We start from the raw sequence: 20,300 nt of genomic DNA, 5'->3' as shown, positions 1-20,300 counted from the left end.
GAGCCTTCTCGATCTGGCGGGGCTTCCCAGGCCTACGTGGTGGGGTGTGTTTTGGTGGAGGGGCCAGCTCAGGTTGGGGAAGATAGACCATGTGGATGGGAAGGGACTGGGAGGGGGCTGGGGGGGAAGGGGAGGTGGGGTGTGGGGAGGGGCCACAGCCCTAGGAGATGCAATGTGAAATTTCCTGTCAAACAATGGAACGTTTCAGTGATCTACTAGGATTATTTCTGTATTGAAAGTTTCTAATTATGCTTTTTAAAAAAAATACTAAAAATAAAGGTTATAAGCTGCCAAATCCTTCCAGGGTCTGTTTCCTCTACTCCAGCTGTGCTCGGGCTGGACCTGGCTCCTTCCCATCCCATTGTATACATAGCCAGCCCTTGTTTGTACTCTGCGGGGGGAATGAATGGTCTTGAAGGGCTGGCTGGTGCAGGTGCAGACGCCTCCCACCCTGGGAACTGCTGGCTAGAGGTCGGCTCTGTCCAGTGGAAGGTCGACGCTGGGTATCACTTTCCCTCAGATCAGAGGAATTGGCTGGAAGCTGTCTGTGGTGAGATGCCAGGGGTGCCATTCAGCGTTTGTTCTCACTGAGAAAGACGGACTAGAGCCAAAAGCCTTTGTGTGCAGTAGGTTTGCAGGGAGCCTGGGCTCCAGGGCTGTGGGCACATGAGATGATTTTTCTCATCTTGCTCATTAGGGGATGCTATAGGCCGGCTTAGCCTCCCAGCTTGTCGGGAAGGGCGTGTTCACATTGGCTATGATCCAGTGATGACTCCTTCCCTCAGCTGCACCAAAAAGCAGGAGAGTTTGGGAGAGAGGGCTGGGGGAGCCATTCCCTCGAGGTTTTCCTATTGGTGCAACTTGTCAGGAGTGGGTCCCTCCCCCCACTCCGCCGGCTCCCCATCACACTCAAGTCTTTTCTCTGTTTTTATTACTGATTTATAATGAAAGGAGTTGGAAGACCCGGGTTGAAATATGCAACCTTGTGTAAATTCTGAGCCTCAGTTTCCTCATCTGTAAAATGGGGGAGTTGGAATACCCAGCTTCTTTCAGTCTCCTCACACCCTGGATCTGGGCTGGTTTGAATTGGCCGAGCACAGCAGACACACAGTGCAGCACACCGTGGAGGCCTGGTCTGTGCCTATCTCTCCATCCAGACACAAGGCACCCAGCTTAGGCTCCGTCTTCAGTCCTGTGACTCTGTGGATGTGGGATGGAGTATCTGTCTCATGAACTCACCAGGGTGATTGCAGAGGAGTGATTCTGAGCCCAAAGTCCAGAATAACCAAGGCCAATGCAGCTCTATAGAAATTGATTTTATTCTGATTTGGACTATTTACAAAAGCTGTGGATCTTTTTTTTTTCTAAAAATATGCCTTTATAGATTTATATATATAATATGTATATTATAAAATCCATACATGTATTTACACGATTGCTACATACAAAAATTCCAGCCCTGTGGTATGTACACATCTATAGATAGGTTCTTTCTACTAGTCCCTTCTCTTCTGTGCTTTCCACCCCCCATAGAAGTTCTGGGGAGACTTGCAGACCTTTGGCCTAAACTTCTCTGAATGCAGGCTTGGGTCTGCGCAGCAGAGAGGGCTCCATTGCCGCTTCAAAGGGAGCAGAAGCAGCAGGTCAGATGGGGTAGAGGATGAAGGGAGAGTTGCTAGGAACCGTCCCCTTTACCCTCAAACTCCCTTGGGGTCTGGGGCGGGGGGGGGGGGGGGGGGGGGGCTAGGATGGAGTGGCCAATGGCCACCTCCCCCTCCACCCCAGCAGGCTCCTGGGCACGGTGGGTGGATCTAGCTGAAGGCCTCACCCTGGAGTGTTCCTGCCCAGGAAAGCTTGCTTGGTGGTTGGGGAAGGACTCACCTGGCCCTGCGGCCTAGCTTGTGTGGAGGAAAGGGCTAGATGCACCCATGGCCAGGGGAGGCCCAGCTTCCCCCAGGAAACAGGAACAAGAAAGCACTGGGTTGCTCTCTGGCCCTAAACGTGACCCCTCTCTTCTTGGGGGTGAGTGTTCTTCAGTTGCTGAGGTTATGGGGAGAGGGATGGATCGACTGAGAAGGAGGAGCCTGTGTGGTCCCCCAGGGCCTGGAGCCACAAACACAGTGAGCCTGAGCTGAGTCCTAGATAGCGCTTTGAAACAAAATGAGTGCATGTGTATGCACTGACCGATGAAGGAAGAAAACCGCCCCCCTCCCTGCCCAGGGTGGTAGAATAGGGAGCGCCGATCTGAAGCCTCCCTGCTTGCCTTTCTCTTGGAGGGCCAGGGGTTTAGGCTTAGGGTCCCAGCCCTGGCTGCTGGAGTGCAGGACAAGCTGGTTCCAGCCAGAGAGAGATGCTCAGTATATCTCAATCTCTGTCTCTTGGGCCCAGCTGATGCAGACTCAACAGCAGCGGGCCAGCAGGGGTCCTTTTCTTACTACAACCTTGGCGCCTCAACCATTGGGACCAAGCCCTGAGGAGGCAGTTTAGGGGGTCGGGCCTCAAGCCCAGATCCTGGGTGAGATGCAAAGCCGGGACAGGGCTTCTGAATGTGCTCCTGCGGCATACAGAGAGGTCCTTCCCTCCTCCCCGCGCCGCTGAGGTTCCCATAGTGGGTGGGGTGGTGTGGGAGGGGAGCTGCAGGTAGGTAGGGGATGGCCGGTTAACCAAACTTTCCCGGCTCCTGGGGGAGCAGCCCAAGCTCATTCCCTGCCTGAGGATCACAGAGGCCCTCTGCCCTTCTGAGCCACCCTAGGCTTAGAGACTCCCGTGGGCCTTGGCAGAAGCAAAAAGGCTTCCTGCACTTGGGGTAAGCTGAGGCGCAAGGACGACTAAGGCCCTGCATACCACTTGGACCTGGCTCTTGCAGACGGGGCCTCCAGAGGGCTGTTGCTTTTTCTCCCCGGGGTTCAGCAGCACTAGTGTGTGTGTGGGGGTACAAAGCATGCCTGGCTCAGCGGGCTGCTCACTTCCCCACAGAGGGGAAAACGAGTCTGGCTCTCTGTGGGATGGGCAGGTTGGCAGGCAGCGGGACCCCCGCCCGGACCAGGGCTCGCTGAGCCAGTTTGCTGGGCTGAATAGTAGTGTTGTGTGGCCATGGCTAGCTGCTTGACCCCTCCCTCAGGCCCTGCTCCCTCCGCACGCTTTCTTCCAATTTAAATTTTCCTAAAGAATGAGAAGAGCCCTTTGCCTTCAGCCCCGCTGGGCTCGTCCCCCCGCCCTGTCCCACGGCCACTGGAGAAGGATGAAGCAGACCGGCTCCGTTCCTTCTGGTGTTTATCCATCAGCTGCTGATCGATGACCCTGTACATGTCATCCTGTAGAAGAGGGAAAAGAAGGTGGTTAGGAACTGGCGACCTTCGGGGGTGCGGAGGTGAGGGGGGAGTGAAGAGGCTGCGGTTAGGAGGATGAGGACAAGGACAACAGATGAGATGACCTCTCCGCCCCAAGTTCAGAGTCATCCTGAGTGGAAAGCACTGGACTTGGAATCCTGCCTTTCTGGGCCTCAGTTTCCTCATCTGTAAAAGGTACATAATAGCACCTACCTCCCAGGGTTGTGAGGATTATATGAGATACTGAGTAAAGTGCTTTGTAAACCTATAGAATCACTGGATGTGATGACTATGGTTATTACTCCCTCACTCCGAGGCACAAGTCATTGCTGACAACAGGCCTAGGGCCCAGCTTACTGGTCTTCTCCTTTCAGACTGGCTCCATGTGCAGCTTCCTTGCTCTTAGCAGATCTCGCTGAGGCCCTTCCCCACTCCAGTCCTTAGGACCCTGGCCTCTGCGCATTTTCTCCAGACCTCACTCACCCTGCTCATTTCCAGGATGGGTCTGTTTTCTTCTTCCTCTGGATTACACCATGTACTTCTCTCCCTTCTGCCCCAGGCCTGAGATCCCCCAAGGCACCCTCCCCACCTTTACCTAGGTAAGATACTCAGAAATTTCTCTGGTTTTGCCCTCAGCCAAAGAAACAACACCCCGACCCCTGGGGCTCACTCCCTTCTGCTTCTCCAAAGGTCTATGGCTAAATCAATGGTGCCTTGCTGCTTGCTAAGAGCCTGGGTCTCTCCTTTCCCAACTTGTTTCTAATTCAGGCCATTCAGGTTTCTAGAGCCTAAACTAAAGAAAGCCAGAGATTTTTTGCCTCCCTTCAACTGACCCTGACTGGTACCTGTTTGCCCAGACCTGTGGCTCTCCCCCTTGCCAAGGCTCAGCAGGCTTCCTGTTCTTTTCACTAATCCTAAACTTAGACTGGGTAGGCTGGTTCTCTAGCCTCATAGCAGCCAAGGTGAGCAAAAGATGGATGTGCTTTAGCATGCCAGCCTCTCCTGCCTTTTTTCTTTCCGCTGTGCCCTAAGTCTGTGCCAATGCCGCTGCTGCCAACCCCATACAGCTATGAAACACAACGCTCCTGGGCACATGACTGCTCCGGGTTTGGGCAGGTCTGGTGCAGATGGGGCTTGCTTGCCAAGGAAATGGGGAGATGCTACCTTGGACCTCCATCATCCTGGCACTGGTGGACCCCTAATCCCACCCTTCAAAGCAGATGACCTGTGGATGGTGGGCTTAATTTTAGAGAGTAAGAACAGAGATCTTTGCGGTCATGCCCCTGCTTCTGGCATAGCTTCATCTAACCCAGGCTAAGTCAATTCTTAACTGGGGTCCAAGGAGTCCTTAAATAGATTTCAGGGGGCCTGTGAACTTAAATGAGAAAAATTACACTTTTATTTCTATATAATTAAATTTGTAACCATCTATAATTTATGTATAATATAAATAATATAATATAGGATAATAACGTTTTATATATATCATCTATAATTTAGGTAGGTGGCACAGTGGATAAAACATCAGGCCTAGAGTCAGAACACCTGAATTCAAATCCAATCTCAGATACTTACTAGCTGTGTGACTCTGGGCAAGTCATTGACCCTGTCTGCCTCAGTTTCCTCATCTGTAAAATGAGCTGAAAAAGGTAAATGGCAAACCACTCCGGTATCTTTGCCAAGAAAACCCCAAAAGGGGTCACAAAGAGTCGGACCAACTGAATAACAACGAAACGCTAAAAAATAATTTTATGCCTTAAAAAAAAAACGTTCTGAGAAGGGGTCCATAGACTTCCCCAGCTTGCCAAAGGGGTCCATGACAAATAACAACCAACCCTAGACTAGAAAATAGAAACAAAGGGTTTTTTTGGTTTTTGTTTCTGTTTTTTGGTTTCGGTTTCGGTTGGGTTTTTTGTTTGTTTCCCATCATGCCTTTGTTTGTGGAGAAGATCCATCCATCTCTGTCTAGTCTGATGCTTGTCCAACTTGTCCTTAGAGCTCTCTAGGGAAAGAGACCCAGTAAGGCCCTTTGCAAACCTAGAAGTACTATACAAATGTTACCTATTCTGATTCTTCTAACACCCCAACCTCAGTCCTGTGCTTAATTCTCATGGTCCCCAATTTCTTCTGAGTTGTTCCTCTGGCTTTAATTGAGGTCCATCTTCTTTGCTTTTGTTCATGCTAGTGAACATGGCTCTGCCCCAGGGCATTGACATTTCGAGACCTCTGCAAACACCCACCAGTCCTCCAAGCAACTTAGAAACAACTGAAACTAGTACCTTGTTGGCAGAATAATTAGTTAAAATAGGAAACTTTCAGATGATGGGTATGATGCGCTCCAGGTGGGGGCCTCCCCATTTGGCTCCAGGCAACTATTTGTTTCCCTTTCCTGCTGAACAGAATTTGTCTTTATCAGTTGAGCAGAGAGCACCCTTGGCCTACTTGACCTGGGTTCTGAAATGGCTAGTTAGAGCTTGGGGCCTGGCAGCTGCACAGCTCTCTGAAAAAATTACCAAAGGACAGAGGAAAAACACTTGGTTTGTTATATACAACTGGAGGCCAGGGCAGTGGGTTCTCCACCTCACATCTCACAGATTTCCAGAGATGGAATTGCTATGGAGGCCAGCCCATACCTGAATGAGAATCCCTTTCACAAAGTACTCACCAAGTGATCTCTTAAAAGTGTGCCTAAGTTCATGACTTAGATATAAAGGCTGATACTATAAGCAAACTGGGAGAACAAGGAATAGGTTATCTATCAAAGAATTCATGACCAAACAGGAGATAGAGAACATTATGAAAAGCAAAATGGGTAATTTTGATTACATTAAATTGAAAAGTTTTTGCACAAACAAAGCCAATGCAACTAAGATTAGAAGGAAGGTAGAAAATTGGGAAAGAATTTTTACAACCAGTCTCTCTGATAAAGGCCTCATTTCTAAAATATATAATTAAGACAAATTTATAAGAACACAAGTTCATTCCCCAATTAATAAATGGTCAAAGGATATGAATAGACAGTTCTCAGATAAAGAAATTAAAGCCATCTATAGTCATATGAAAAAATGCTCTAAATCATTATTGATTAGAGAAATGCAAATCAAAACAACTCTGAGGCACCACATCACACCTATCAGAATGGCCAACATGACAAAACAGGAAAACGATAAATGTTGGAGAAGATATGGGAAAATTGGAACACTAATGCATTGTTAGTGGAGTTGTGAAATGATCCAACCATTTTGGAGAACAATTTGGAATTATGCCCAAAGGGCTATAAAAATGTACATACCCTTTGATCCAGCAATAGCACTTCTAGGGCTGTATCCCAAAGATATCATACAGATGGGAAAGGGGACCCACATGTACAAAAATATTCATAGCAGCTCTTTTTGTGGTGGCAAAGAATTGGAAATTGAGAGGATGCCCATCAATTGGGGAATGGCTGAGCAAGCTGTGGTATATGAATGTAATGGAATACTACTGTGCTATAAGAAATGACGAACAGGTTGAATTCAGAAAAACCTGGAAAGACTTGTATGGTCCGATGCTGAGTGAAGTGAGCAGAACCAAGAGAACTTTGTACACAATAACAGCCACGTTGTGCAATGACTAATATTGATAAACTTAACCCTTCTCAGCATTACAAGGATCTAAGACATCTCCAGAAGCCTCGTGATGGAAAATGCTATCCACATCCAAAGAAAGAACTATGGAAGCTGAATCACTATCATTTTTTTCCCTCTTCTGTTGAGTTTTGTTTCCTCTTTCTGATGGTTCCTCCTATTGGTTTTAATTTTTATTTACAACTTCGGTAATGTGAAAATATGTTTAATAGGAATGTAAATGTATAGCCTATATCAGATTGTGCGCCATCTTAGGGAGGGTGCTGGGGAGGAAGGGGGAGAAAAATTTTGAACTCAAAAGCATATGGAAGTGTAATTGTTGATAAATCAAAATAAACTGATAAAATTTAAAAAAAAAGAAAATGAAAAAAAAAGTATGCGTAAAAAGCTAAGTGGCACAATGGATAGAGCTCTGGCCTTGGAGTCCGGAGGACCTGAGTTCAAATCCAACCTCAGACACTTGACACTTACTAGCTGTGTGACCCTGGGCAAGTCACTTAACCCCAATTGCCTCACCAAAAATTCAAAATAAAAAAGTGTGCATCTAAATATAGCCTTAACTTCTCTTCTGAGTTCTAGTCTCAAGTCACCAGCTGCCTAGTGAGTGTCCAGAAGTGGCTGTCTCATAAGCATGTTCTCAATGGGTCCAAAACAGAACTCATCATCTTTCCTTCCAAACCCAACTCCCCTGTTATTGGCAAGGACAGAGCCATACTCCCACTTACCAGGCTCACAATCTAAGCATCATCCTCAACTCACTCCCCTTCCCATATTCATTCATTGATTCATTCAATCAACATTTATTAGGTGCCAGGCACTGTGCTAAACTTTGGGCATACAAAAAAAGGCAAAAGACAGTCCCTGCCCTCAAGGAGCTTACAATCTAATGGGGGAGACAACATGTGAGAAAATATATATAAAGCAAGCTCTGTATAGGATAAATAGGAAATAATTGAAGGAGGCAATGCATGGAATTAAGTGGGGGGGGAAGGCTTCCTGTAGAAGATGGGATTTTAGTTGGGACTTGAGGGAAACCAGGGAAGCGGGGAGGCAGAGATGAGGAGAGAGAGCATTCCAGGCATGGGAGATGCCAGAGAGAATGCCCAGAGCTGCAAGATAGCTCTTGCCGAGTTCTGTCATTTCTATTTCTTCAACATCCTTCAGATACGCCCCCTTCTCTCCTCTGACACTGCCATCACCTCACACCCAGAGTACTGCCAGAGCCTGCTGGTGGGGCTCCCTGCCTCAAAGTCTTTCCATTCCAATCTGTTTTCCACTCAGTCGCCAAAGTTACCTTCCTAAATTGCAGATCTGATCGTGTCTCCTTTTTCCCCCTCTCCCCTCAATAAATCCCAGTGGCCCTTTATTACCTTCAAGATCAAAAATAAAATCCCGTTTGGCTTTTAAAACCCTTTCTTACCTGGCATCTTCCCCTGGGGCTAACCCTTTTAAGATAAGACTATCCTTCAGATACTCAAAGCCTCCTTCCAGGCTTCTCCAGGAAAAAAAAACCAAACCAAACAAAACCAAAAACCTCAGTTTCTCCAGCAGATCCTCTATGGCAGACAAAGCCAAACTTTTTGGCCTCAGACCCCATTAACTCTTAAAATAATTGAGGACCTCCACCCCAAGACCTTTTGTTTATGTGGGTTATATCTATTGGTGTTTGCCATATTTGAAATTAAAATGTCTTAGTATTATTATGAAAGTAGTTCCAAACTTGGGGCAGCTAGGTGTTACAGCAGATAGAGTACTGGGCTTGGAAGCAGGAAGATTCATCTTCCTGAGTTCAAATCCAGCCTCAGACACTTAGTAGCTGTGTGACCCTGGGCAAGCCACTTTATCCCATTTGCCTCAGTTCCTCATCTGTAAAATGGAGGTAATAATAGCACGTAATCTCGTGCACTCCCACCAGCCAAGACTGTTGTGAAGATCAAATGAGATATTATTTGTAAAGTGCTTAGGCACAATGCCTGGCACATAGTAGGTGCTATGTAAATGTTAGCTTGTATTATTACTAATGAAAGGGGCTTGGGGACCCCTGGGGAACCCCAAGTGGAGAACCATTAGTCTATGGGATGGTCCTTTTCCCATCTTGGCTGCTTTCCTCTGGATCCTCTTCAGCTTGAACAAGTCCCTCCTAATACAGGGCTCCCAGTACTCGAGATGAGATCTGTTTAGACCAGAGGATAGTGGGACCATTGCCACCCTTGTTCTGGACACTGGACCCTTCAGCCCAGCTCTGGTTTTTTTTTTTTTTTGGCCACTGCGGCACACTGGTGACTCACATCCGTCTCTCTGCCTGCTGGATACACAAGAGGTTCTCAATGTCCACTGAGTGAATGAAACAGGAAATAGACTTTCTCGATGGTGTCAGTATAGGCAGAGGGAAGTCAGAGCCAAGTGTTGTCCTGGCTGTCTTTGCCTCTTGGATAATACTCAGAATCCGTGCCATTCTAAATGGGGATGTTTCATAGAAAGTTAACCCTTCCATGTCCTTGAAGCATGAGCTTTCATCTCATTTCTTCATTTGTTCTTCTGAGTAAATGAGCTAATAAGTAGATAATAGAATAGTTACTAGCCAAGGGACTGTAGAAGACCTGGATTCTAGTTCTGGCTCTGCCACTAACTAGCTGTGTGACCTTGGGCAAGTCATTTCTCTGAGTCTCGGTGTTCTTGACTTAGGAGGTTGGCTCAGGTGACCTTTCAGGGCTCTCTATGATTCCTTGATCTATGGCACCAAAAACCTCATTGTAATAAGGACAACGATTGTCCTACTGTGTTTCCCTGGTCTGGGTGGCTCTGCTGCCCAGTCTGGAGACTGACTAGATTAGCCTAGGTTCAGTGTGACCTAGGGGATAGGGTGCAGGAATGAGAGAGACCTGGCCTCCAAAACTGAGTCAGACACTCTGTCGCCATGATGGGGAATCTTCTCTGAATCTCACTTTTCCCTTCTGTCAAAGGAAAGGGTTTGGACTCGGTGAATTCTAGGTTCCCTTCCAGCTTGAAAGCAATGGTCCCATGACTGTCTGCAAAGGGAGTGGGGAAGGAAATCTCATTTGTATTATCTTCCTGAAAGGATTCCTGAGGTTCAAATGAGAATAGGCAAGTAATATGTGCAAGTAATGCAAATACGTAAAGTGCTTTATATACATTAGAGAAAGAGTGCTATACAAATGCTAGCTAAATTGGCCCTCAGGTTACAGTATTACTCCTAGATGGTGACAAATTAGCTAATGACATTATGATTACCAGGGCCTCCAAATAGCAGCAAGAGTACCTGCCCTGATTTCAGTGAGCCCCCACACAAAGGGGATCATGTCATAGGAGACCTGGCTGAAGGAACCAAGGATGGTTATTCTGGAGAAAAGAAAGGGCACATGAGACATTTCCAAGGACTTGAAGGACTGGGATGTGGCAGAGGGATTGGGTCTGTTTGGCTTCAGAGGTCAGAAAGAGGCTGAGAGGTCATGGGGCAGATTTAGGCTGGGCAGATGAAAGCCTGAAGCGAGCATTCATCTGTGAATGAATTTAGCTTCCCTGGCCTCCCTCCTGAGTTCAGAGCTTTCTTAAAAAGTTGTTCACTAACTACGTCTCCAACAGTTTGAAGAGAAAAACAAAGTTGTCCTCAGATGGAAACCAGTTTGGCATGAATGTGAGTGAGTGAATGAGTGTGTGTGTGTGTGTGTGTGTATGTGTGTGTGTTGCATAGGATAGAGGGGAGGGAAGTAATCCTGGCCCCAATGTCCCTATCATGGGATCTGCCCCTATCTGGTTTCTCAAGGACAGTGCCTGCTGATCAGGTAAAGTCCACATTTTACAGAGGTGGGGAATCTGTGGCTTCAAGGCCACGTTGGGCCCTCTAAGTCCTCAGGTGCGGCCTTTGACTGATTTAGCCAAAGGGCTGCACTTGAGGACCTAGAGGGCCACATGTGGCTTCAAGGCCGCAGGTTCCCCACCCATGGACAACCTAGCTGGTTTCTTCCTAGGCATGACAGCCATCCAGAGACAGAATGAGCTGTCTCAGGAGGTGATGGGTTCCCCCTTATTGGAGGTCTCTAAGCAGAGATCAGATGACCGCTTAGATGAAGACTTCTTAACTTAGATCTCTACAGGGTCTGCGGATAAGCTTCAGGGGTTCTATGAACTTGGATAGGAAAAAAAAACAAAACTCATCACATCTTTACTTTCTCCAGCCTCTACCCGAAATTTAGCATTTCCTTTGATTATTTAAAGCCATGATTCTGAGGAGTCTATAGGCGTTACCGGACTAAAGAGGTCCTCGACAGAAATGGTGTCATTAAGAGGATCGTTTCATGAGATCATAGTTCTAGAGTTAGAGGGGACCTCAGAGGCCATCTAGTAAACCGAATAAACCGAGGCCGGGGGAAGATAAGTGATTTGCTCAAGGTCACATAGAAAACAAATGACGGAGACCAGATTCAAACCTAAATCCTTTGGCTCCAAACCCATTTTCTTCCCACATCCCCAACATTTAGAAGAGTGCCCAGCACATAGTAGGTGCTTAATAAATGCTTGTTGGTATTTAATGATGATGACTGCCCTACACTGCATCTCAGGCAATTATTCAAAGAGCCCTTCTGGGTTTACAGTGATCTGATTTTAAAGTATGTATCCAAACTCTGGTGATGAAAGGGAATGATAGCAACCATTCATTGGCAAAAGCCCAGGAGACCTGCCCCGACACGCATCCTTGCTGTCCCCCAACAATGGTGGCTGCTCTCTTCTGGGCCCCTTTTCCTCCTTCTCATCTCTCCTTGCCCTCGGGGCAGTGTCCCTTCCTTTTCCTCCTGTGCTTCTGCTCCGTTTGCAGTACCCCCTCCACCTTGGAGATCTCCAGTGGCTCCCTAGAATGTCACGACATCACCCATGATGTCATCGGTCCAGTTCGAAAATGAAGGATAAACAATCGTTCCTACTATGAAACACCAATTCCTCAGCAAGCATTTAAGACTTCCATGATACGGCTCCTCCCTCATCAGGCATTCCGTATCGCTCCCTGCCACACACTCTGTAGTTTTTAGCCATTGCTGGCTATTCCCAGAATTCCGCGTTCCATTTCCAACGCTCAGAAAGGTTGCTCCCATTCCTGGACCGCACTCTCCCTTCAGCTCCGCCTCTCAGAATCCTCATCTTCCTCTTCCCCTCACAGTAGCATGTAAGCTCTCAGAAGGCAGGCAGGGACAGTTTCTTTTTTCTCTTTATCTCCCCAGCACCTAGCGCAGTGTCTGGAACATAGCAGGCTTATTTAATAGATGCTTGTTGACTGATTGTGGATCTTCAGCTGACTTCAGGAAGCCTTCCCTGATTATTCCTCTGGCTCTCAGGCTCCTCCAATAATCCTGTCTTTTACATAACTGTGTACATGTAGTTAGTAATTGCTGTCCACTCCTAGAAGAATGTATTGAACTGAATAAGGAGTAGTCTTGGGACCCTGGAGCGTGGGGCGGGGAGTGGCCTATGTTCCCCGTAGTGTGTCTGCATCCACTGCAGGTATGCTGGCTGCTCTGTTTCATGGAGCGGAGTTAGCCTCGAACCAAACCTACCCTCCCCAGCCTGGGATCTCATCACAGAAGCTAAAGGCCATAATAAGGCTTAGCTAAGTAAGGGTGAGGCCATGCTTCTTCACCCCCTTACAAAATATGGACTCATTCTCCTTTGTTGGATTGGAAGGGGACAGTAGAGTTGACAAGCATTCATTGACCAGGCCCTTGGTGACCTTTGGATCAAATAGTCCAAGAGGACTTAGTTTAAGGTCTTTGAGGGCAGGGCCTATGGTGTTTTTGTCTTTCTTTGTATCCTTAGCCCAGTGCCTGGCACATAGTAGGTACTTAATAGTTGCTTCTTGACTGACTGATCAGAGTCGATCCTGTACTTTCTGTGACCATACATTGGAGGGAGCTGATTTTTTTTTGGTTAAAGACTCACTCCCCCATATACTAACTGTGCCTCTGATCCTGTTCCAGGGCCCGGGCTCCAGCAAAGGCCTAGATCTGGCTGGGAACACACCGTGGAAAAAGAGAGGCTCCTGACCTACTGGCTGGTGCTACCAAGGTAAATACAACAGAATTTTAAGATTTCTAAAGTTTTCCATTAATTCTAGCAACTTTTCAGTTGGTCCTCCATAATCTGTCTTGACTCCAGTCACATCCATGCCAAATAAGTGTAGTGGACTTTAAACTGAGGGAACATTTATCGAATACCTACTGCATACCTGGCTAGACCCTAGAGATACAAAGATAAAAAGGAAACAGTTCTTGAGTTCAAGCAGCTTGTAGAAAGTAAGCTCCTTGAGGGCAGGCACTGTCTCACTCTCATCTTTGTATCTTCGGTACTTAGCACAGTGCCTGGTACATTGTAGACACTGGATAAATGTTTGTGGATTGATGAACACTGGAAAAACTGTTGGATTTGTGGTCAGGAGTCTTGAGTTCAAATTCAGCAGGCCCTGCTATTTACCACCTGTGGGACCAAGTCATTTCCTTCTTTCTGTACCTCAGTTTCCTCCTCTGAAGAATGAAAACTCCTCCGGGGCAAGGGATGTTTTGTTTCTGCCTGTGTTTTCCCAGAGCCCAGCAGAGCACTTAGCACACAGGGGATGCTTAATAAATACTTACTGATTTATTGCTTTGGTGGTGGTGGTGGCAGTAGATACAACACATACACAGATAAGTAAAATACAAGATAATTTGAGAAGCCAGAGGGGAGTGTGCGGTGTGTGTGTGTGTGTGTGTGTTGTGTGTGTGTGTGTGTGTGTATAGCAATCAGAGAAGGCTTCTTACAGTTGGCACCTAAACGGTGGTCAGGTAAGATAACAGTGTTATCAAATACTTTGCAAATGTGAAATCATGCTAGAAATGCTAGCTATTGTGTTATGCCTCCTGTCCGGCGGGGGGTCTTTATCATTGCATTTCATGTTCACGCTCTATGAAATAAAACATTATGACTTACTTCCCAACTCCATGAACTATATTTATAGAATTGATTCATGCTGCCACCATCAAAATGGTCTGAATACCTGCAGTTGAACGATCCATTTACATGAACCTCGAACCTGGGACACTAATGTTGGCACAGACAGAGCCAAGTACAATGCTGTGTACTTACCAGTCGGGCAAACATTCTATATTCATTGCTATCAATATTAGTTATATTTAATGTCATCGCTCCTTGAGGGTGAAGATTATCTTTTTTTGGTCTTCGTATCATTAGTACCTTGGACAGTATGTAGTTGGCATTTAATTTGTAGAATGAATTAACAAATAAATGAACATGGTTATACCCAGCAATTTTTGTGCTGACCGTAAGTGGCTTGAAGAATGTTCTCAAATGCAGTTTGGGAGGCTGGAGCAGAGCAATGGGGATGTGCAGGCCAGCTGGCACACTTTGGAGCTCACCTAGTGTTTGATAATCAGAAAACACACCATCTGGTTGCTTCCTATATTAACTAATTATTCTTGATAAGTAGGTGAAGAACTCCTAGACATATTACAAGTATTGAAAGACTGTAAGTGTCATTAACATCCTCTAAATTTTGGCATCCTGGGGACAAGGCCCATTTGCCCCACCTTGGTTATAGTTCTGTTGACATTCATGATGAAAATGAGGAGGATGTCTGGGGTTGGGGATTGTACTTCACACAGAGATGAGTTCATGGCATGGCACATAGAATGGATGGACAAGGTGGAGAGACAGAAGGGGGTGCAGAGCTGGGCCCTTCCTCAGATGTAGGACCAACACAGCAAGACTGATGTGATGAGTGGGTAGGTCACTGGGCAGAGATGGAGAGCGTGGTCTCACCTCAAAGGCAGGAGGGGTGTACTACTAAAGCTGTCGATACGGGAACTGAGAAAGGCCACTAGATCAGAAACCAAAGAAGCCAGATAGTAAAAAGCCCTGAGGAGGCAAACTGTAAGAAGAAGAGAAAAAGAAAAAGGAAAACACAGCAGAATTGAGACAGGGGAAAGAAGGGCTCTGGCCCTCCTGACCAGAGGTGGGGTTCATTTTGCAAACTGCCAAGCCTGCCAGCATTGGGGGCAGCTCCTGGCAGGGTGGCATGGTGTACTGAAGATTGCTGCCGGCTTTAGAGTGAGGAAGGCCTGAGTTTGAATCCTTATGGGCTGTGTGATCCTGGGTAAATCACTTACCCTCTCTGGGTCTCAGTTTCCCCATTTCTAAAATGGGGATTATAGTGCCTATCTCAGGGTTATCATCTAGATCAAATGAGATGATACCTATAAAGCACTTTGTAAACCTTAAGCCTCAATAGAAATGCTCATTAATATTGTTTATATTATTCTCATATTCTTGCCACTACTTTAGCCAAAGCAAAAAGTCCCAGGTCCCTACACAGTGGATTTGGAATCTCAAGTCCAAGTTCACTAGAGAACCAATTATTTCAAGCTTCTCCTCCAAGGGTGAGCAGGCTTTTCAGGTTAGTTATTTCTTCCACCAAGAATGGCTTGGGAAGAAATGTTTATGGTTCCACCCACATCCTGAAAGTGTGTCTTCCCGATGTTGGCCTGTCTTCCCAAGCCAAGGGATGGGCTTGATTCAGCTACGATGACTTGGAAGCATGTAAGGGGCTTAGCCTGGCTGGGAAACTGCTGGTCTTTGGATCTCAGATGGGGAAAAGGTGGATCTGGAAGACAGAGACTTCAAGGACGTTGGTCCTTGAGTCAGGGACCAGTCCCCCCCAACTGATCACAAAGGGGCAGCTCCTGAAGGTGGTGGGCTCCCCCTCACTGGGGGCTTCAAGCAAAGGCTGGATGCTCTTCTGTTGGGCATGTTGTATAGGGGATTCCTATTCACGTACAGAGTAGATTGAGTAACTCTGAGGTCCCTTCTTCCCCCGTTAGAGTCTAAACTCCTTGAGGATAATGACTATCTTTATGGCTTCTATTTATATCCTCAGTGCTTAGCAAAGTACCCGGCACACAGTAAGTATTTACTAATGCGCGCGCTCTCTCTCTTTCTCTCTCCCTCCAAATCTATCTGTCTATCCATCCATCCATCTATCTCCATCTCTTTCTCTCTCTCCCTCCACATCTATCTACCTCTATATCTATCTATCTATCCATCCATCTGTCTCTATTTCCATATCTATCTCTTTATCTATCCTTCTATCCATTCACCCATCATTTTTTCTATCTATCCATGTATCTATTTATCTATCTCCATATATGTCTTTCTTTCTTTGTACCTATCCTTCTTTCTTTCTATCTATCCTTCTATCCACCCACCCACCCACCCATCCATCTATTTTTCTATCTATCTATCTGGTGAAGCTAGTTTCCAAACTTAGCTAGGAAAGAGGAAGTCAGCCTTTGGGAAAGGGTCAGTGAGCTGTTGTCAGCTATATTTAAGTCAAATTTCACTCAGACTTTTCTGTTCCTCCATGATAGGGATAGCTTTTTTCTTTCTATTTAGTTTGAATCTGTGGCTATAGACTCTTAAGCCACTGAAATTTTTGAGGCCTCAGTCTCCTTATCTGTACAATGGGGGTACATTGCCACTTGGACTGTCTGCTTCTTGGGGTTGCTGTGAGGAAAGCCTTAGTGACCTTTGAAGTGCCAGTGTTAGGTGTGACATTGCTGTTCTTTTCATCTTCCTCGTCTTTCTTACCATGACCCCTTCAGTGAAGGTTTTTAAGCAGAAGGTAGATGACCACTTGTCTAGTAGAGGGACCTCTTGTTCAGATATGGGTGGGGCTGGAGACCTCTGAGGTCCCTGAGATTCTGTGACCAGAAGAAGAGCTAAAAGATGCTCTAACACCAGTCTGCAGAGATAGCGGACCTATGAGCACCCTCTCGGGGGCCTTCTTAGCATCCTTCCAGGTTGCCGATGTCACCATTCAAAATCCCATCTGCATCTCAGTTTCTGGGGGCTACGGCTACTCTGCAGGCCCCACCCAAATGGCCAGCCCTATCCCCAGCCCTGCCCTTTACCTGCCAGGCCTCAAGCTGTTGGGAGAGGTTCAGTTTCTGCTGAATGGCATCCAGGAGCTGGTTGTTGAGGGACATCATGTCCATCTTACACTTGGCCAATTCCATTTCCACCGCGTTCTTCCTGAAACAGACAAGCCAGGGCTGAATTTAAATGGGGGGCATTGGGCTCCAGACCTTCCCTCAGCCTTGAGGCCAGATACGCTCTGCTATATTCTTATGCTTTAGTTCATGAATCAACTTTACATATATGAGATGGGAGAGACATGGTTAGAAAAGGATCTGGGGGTTTTGGTGGACTGCAAGCTCAAAGCAAACCAATGGTATGCCACAGCAGACAAGGAAGCTAATAAAATGAATTTTTTTGATTGGACCTGTGATTTCATCAGTGAATCAGCACAGGGAGCTCTTGGAAGGGTTCTCTCTGGATATAAATTAGCAATTTCTCTACAGCTCACAGTGTTTTTGCTTTCCTTTGTATTCCTAGCACTTAGCACAGCTGCTGGTACCTAGTAGGTGTTTCATAAATGATTGGTGACTGACTGAATGATTCTTTGTTGGGCGTGTTATTGAGGGCATTCTTGGGGGTATGGGGTGCATTAGATGGCCTCTGAGGTCCCTTCCGGCCAGCCAGACATGTCTAGGAGGCATCTCCTGGCTGGCTGTCCTGGCCTCTCCCTGCTTCTTAAGGTCCCTTTGGCCCCTCCCTCCCCCTTGCAGTTACTGACGGCTGAGATCTACTGATGACAGCTGGGGTGTGGGGGAGCCACCCCTCACTGAGCTGCGTCCTGTCCCATAGGGTACCATCGGCGGGCTGCTTCTAGCCTCCTCTTCCCATCCCTGCCAGGAAGGGAGATGAAGGCTGCTGGTTGCCATGGTTACATAATCAGCATCAGCATCAGCCCACCAGGTTATTCCGTGTGAGAACAAATCTTTTACACCTCCCAGTGGCCTCAGCCAGCGTCTCTGCATTTCCTGACAGATGGAGCTGCCACGCGGCTCTCTGAGGTCTCCTTCCCTCACCTTTCCTGGCCAGGGAGGAGAACCTGGGAACTAATGATGGGGGAAGAGCTACTGACTGGGCTGGGAGCTGTCCGATGGAGCCTTTCTCCATAGAAGCAGGGTCCTGCCCTCAAAAATTGGGACTGCCACAGAAACGGGCTACCTGCCCCAGAGCTCCTGCAGCCCATCTACCTATGTAGAATCTGGAGGAGAGCCAGAGAAAAGGGATGCCTTCTGGCCTCTCACCTCAGGATCTTTCTTGGGTAGGGGTTGGGGGGAGAGTAGGGAGAGGCAGAACCAGGGTCCTTAGGGCCAGGCAGACAGATTATAACCTTACCAACAAAGCATAGATAAGTAGGCAAAACTCAGACACAGAGGCAGGGCACAGACAGCCAAGCAGGCAGACAGGGCATAGCGTGACCAGTGGAGCAGAGACAGACAGGAAGAGCACTGTCTGACTGATCGGAATTAGGCAGATCAGGCAGCCGGGACAGATGGTACAATCAGGGCAAGTAGAATGGAGAGGTAGGCAAGGAACAGACAGATGGAATGGAGACAGGGCACAGAAAGACAGACAGACAGAGAGAACACAATCAAACTACTTTCTCTTAAGAATCAGCTTGCAATTGGATTGCAAGCTCCTTGAGGGTAGGGACGGTCTTTTGCCTTTTTTTATATTTTTAGAGCTTAGCACGGTGCCTGGCACATAGTAGGTGCTGAATAAACATTTATTGATTGACTGCCAAACCGATGTTCCTAAAATAGAGATCTGACCAAGTCATCCCCTCAGAAGCATCACCTTTTCCCAGTTCCCTCAAATAGTTATGCCTTCCTCTCCAAATCACCTTGTATTCTTTTCATATATGTCTATTTATGTCCATGTTGTCTCTCTTTACCAAGCTCCTCAGGGGCAGGGTCTATTTCATGATTATCTTTGTTATTGCCAATGCTCGTCACATAGTAGGTTCTTAAGAAATACTTGTTGCCTGATCAAGTGATTTTTTAAACTTAAGTATTTTCTAAATGACTGGCTTCCTACTTAAAGCCATTTTTCAGGCCACTTTCTACAGGAAGTCTTTCCTGGTGTCCCAGCTGCTAGTGTCTTCTTCCCCTCCAAAGTTAACTTTCTTCTATTGTTGTGCAGTCGTTTTTCAGTCATGTCTGACTCTTCATGACCCCATTTGGGGTTTTCTTGGCAAAGATCCTGGAGTGGTTTGCTGTTTTTTTTCTCTAGCTCTTTTTACAGATGAGGAAACTGAGGCAAACAGGGTGAAGTGACTTGTGCAAGGTCACACAGCTAGTAAGTACCTGATGTCAAATTTGAACTTCTGGTCTTCCCAACCCCGGGGCTGGTGCTCTATCCACTGTACTGGAGCTGCCACGCGGCTCTCTGAGGTCTCCTTCCCTCACCTTTCCTGGCCTACTTGTATGTATCTTGTGTATACCTGGTTATGTACATGTTGTCTCCTCCATTAGAATATAAGCTTCTTGAGGACAGGGACTGTTTCTTGCCTTTTTTTTTTTGTTTCTGCAGTGCCTGGCGCATACTAATCAGTGCTTCTTTTAAACGAGAAAAGAATCTTGCCTCCCGTCACTAAGGGACCTTGGGACAGTTTTAATGAATTAATGGGGAAATCGTTTAATTAAAAACAATTCATTTTCCACACAGCTTTTCACAAACCCATCTCTTGATTAAAGTGAGGCCCAGCTCAGAATGGCAGGGAGGACAGGCATGGTGGAGGGGGATGGGAAGGCGAAGCAGCTGCTTGCAGTGGGTTTGTTTCTATATATTTGCCCGCAGGATAACAACAATAACAATAACACAACAGCTAGCATTTACATAGCTCTTTCCCCACTCAAGTTCAATAGACTTTGAGAAAGACATAGAAAGCACCATGCCAGGCATGGGGGCCCAAAGATGATCAATATCATTGTGTCTTTTGTGTGTAGAACTTTAAGGCTGGCAAAGTCCACACAAATGTTATCTTGTTTGATTCTCACAACATCCCTGGGAGGTAGGGGATATTAATATTTCCTTTTCATGGTTAGGGAGGCTAGGTGACAGCATGGTGAACAGAGCGCAAGGCCTGGAGTCAAAAAGACTCATCTTCCTAAGTTCAAATCTGGCCTCAGACACTACCTTCATGACCCCGGGCAAGTCACTTCACCCTGCTTGCCTCAGTTTCCTTATCTGTACAATGAGCCAGAGAAGGAAATGGCAAACCACTTTAGTATCTCTGCCAAGAAAACCCCAAATAGGGTCATGAAGAATTGGACACAACTGAAAAACAACTGAAATTTCATGGATGGGAAAACTGAGGCTAAGAAAGGTTAAGTGACTTGCTTGAGTCACGTATCTAGTAAGTGTTTCAGGCAGG

General features: G+C 46.7%; 1 protein-coding gene across 4 annotated transcripts in view; it reads right to left on the bottom strand.

The window, feature by feature from the left end:
• Positions 1-1,301: 1,301 nt before the first annotated feature.
• BICDL1 (BICD family like cargo adaptor 1) overlaps positions 1,302-20,300 on the bottom strand; it is a 136,751-nt gene continuing 117,752 nt past the window's right edge. For 3 of the 4 annotated variants that reach the window (XM_078154361.1, XM_021007992.2, XM_078154360.1), the window contains 2 exons: positions 16,924-17,044; positions 1,302-3,314 (listed from right to left, as the gene is read on the bottom strand). In XM_078154361.1, coding sequence (XP_078010487.1) covers positions 3,153-3,314; positions 16,924-17,044 — 283 coding nt within the window. In that variant the 3' untranslated portion in view covers positions 1,302-3,152. Of the gene's footprint in view, positions 3,315-14,776; positions 14,886-16,923; positions 17,045-20,300 lie in introns of all 4 variants that reach the window. The other variant, XR_013486489.1, reaches the window with a different exon arrangement.

Source organism: Phascolarctos cinereus, unplaced genomic scaffold, assembly GCF_003287225.1.
Source record: "Phascolarctos cinereus isolate Bilbo 61053 unplaced genomic scaffold, phaCin_HiC Scaffold_4;HRSCAF=312, whole genome shotgun sequence".
NCBI lineage: Eukaryota > Metazoa > Chordata > Mammalia > Diprotodontia > Phascolarctidae > Phascolarctos > Phascolarctos cinereus.
This window is presented reverse-complemented; position numbering and strand designations above follow the sequence as displayed.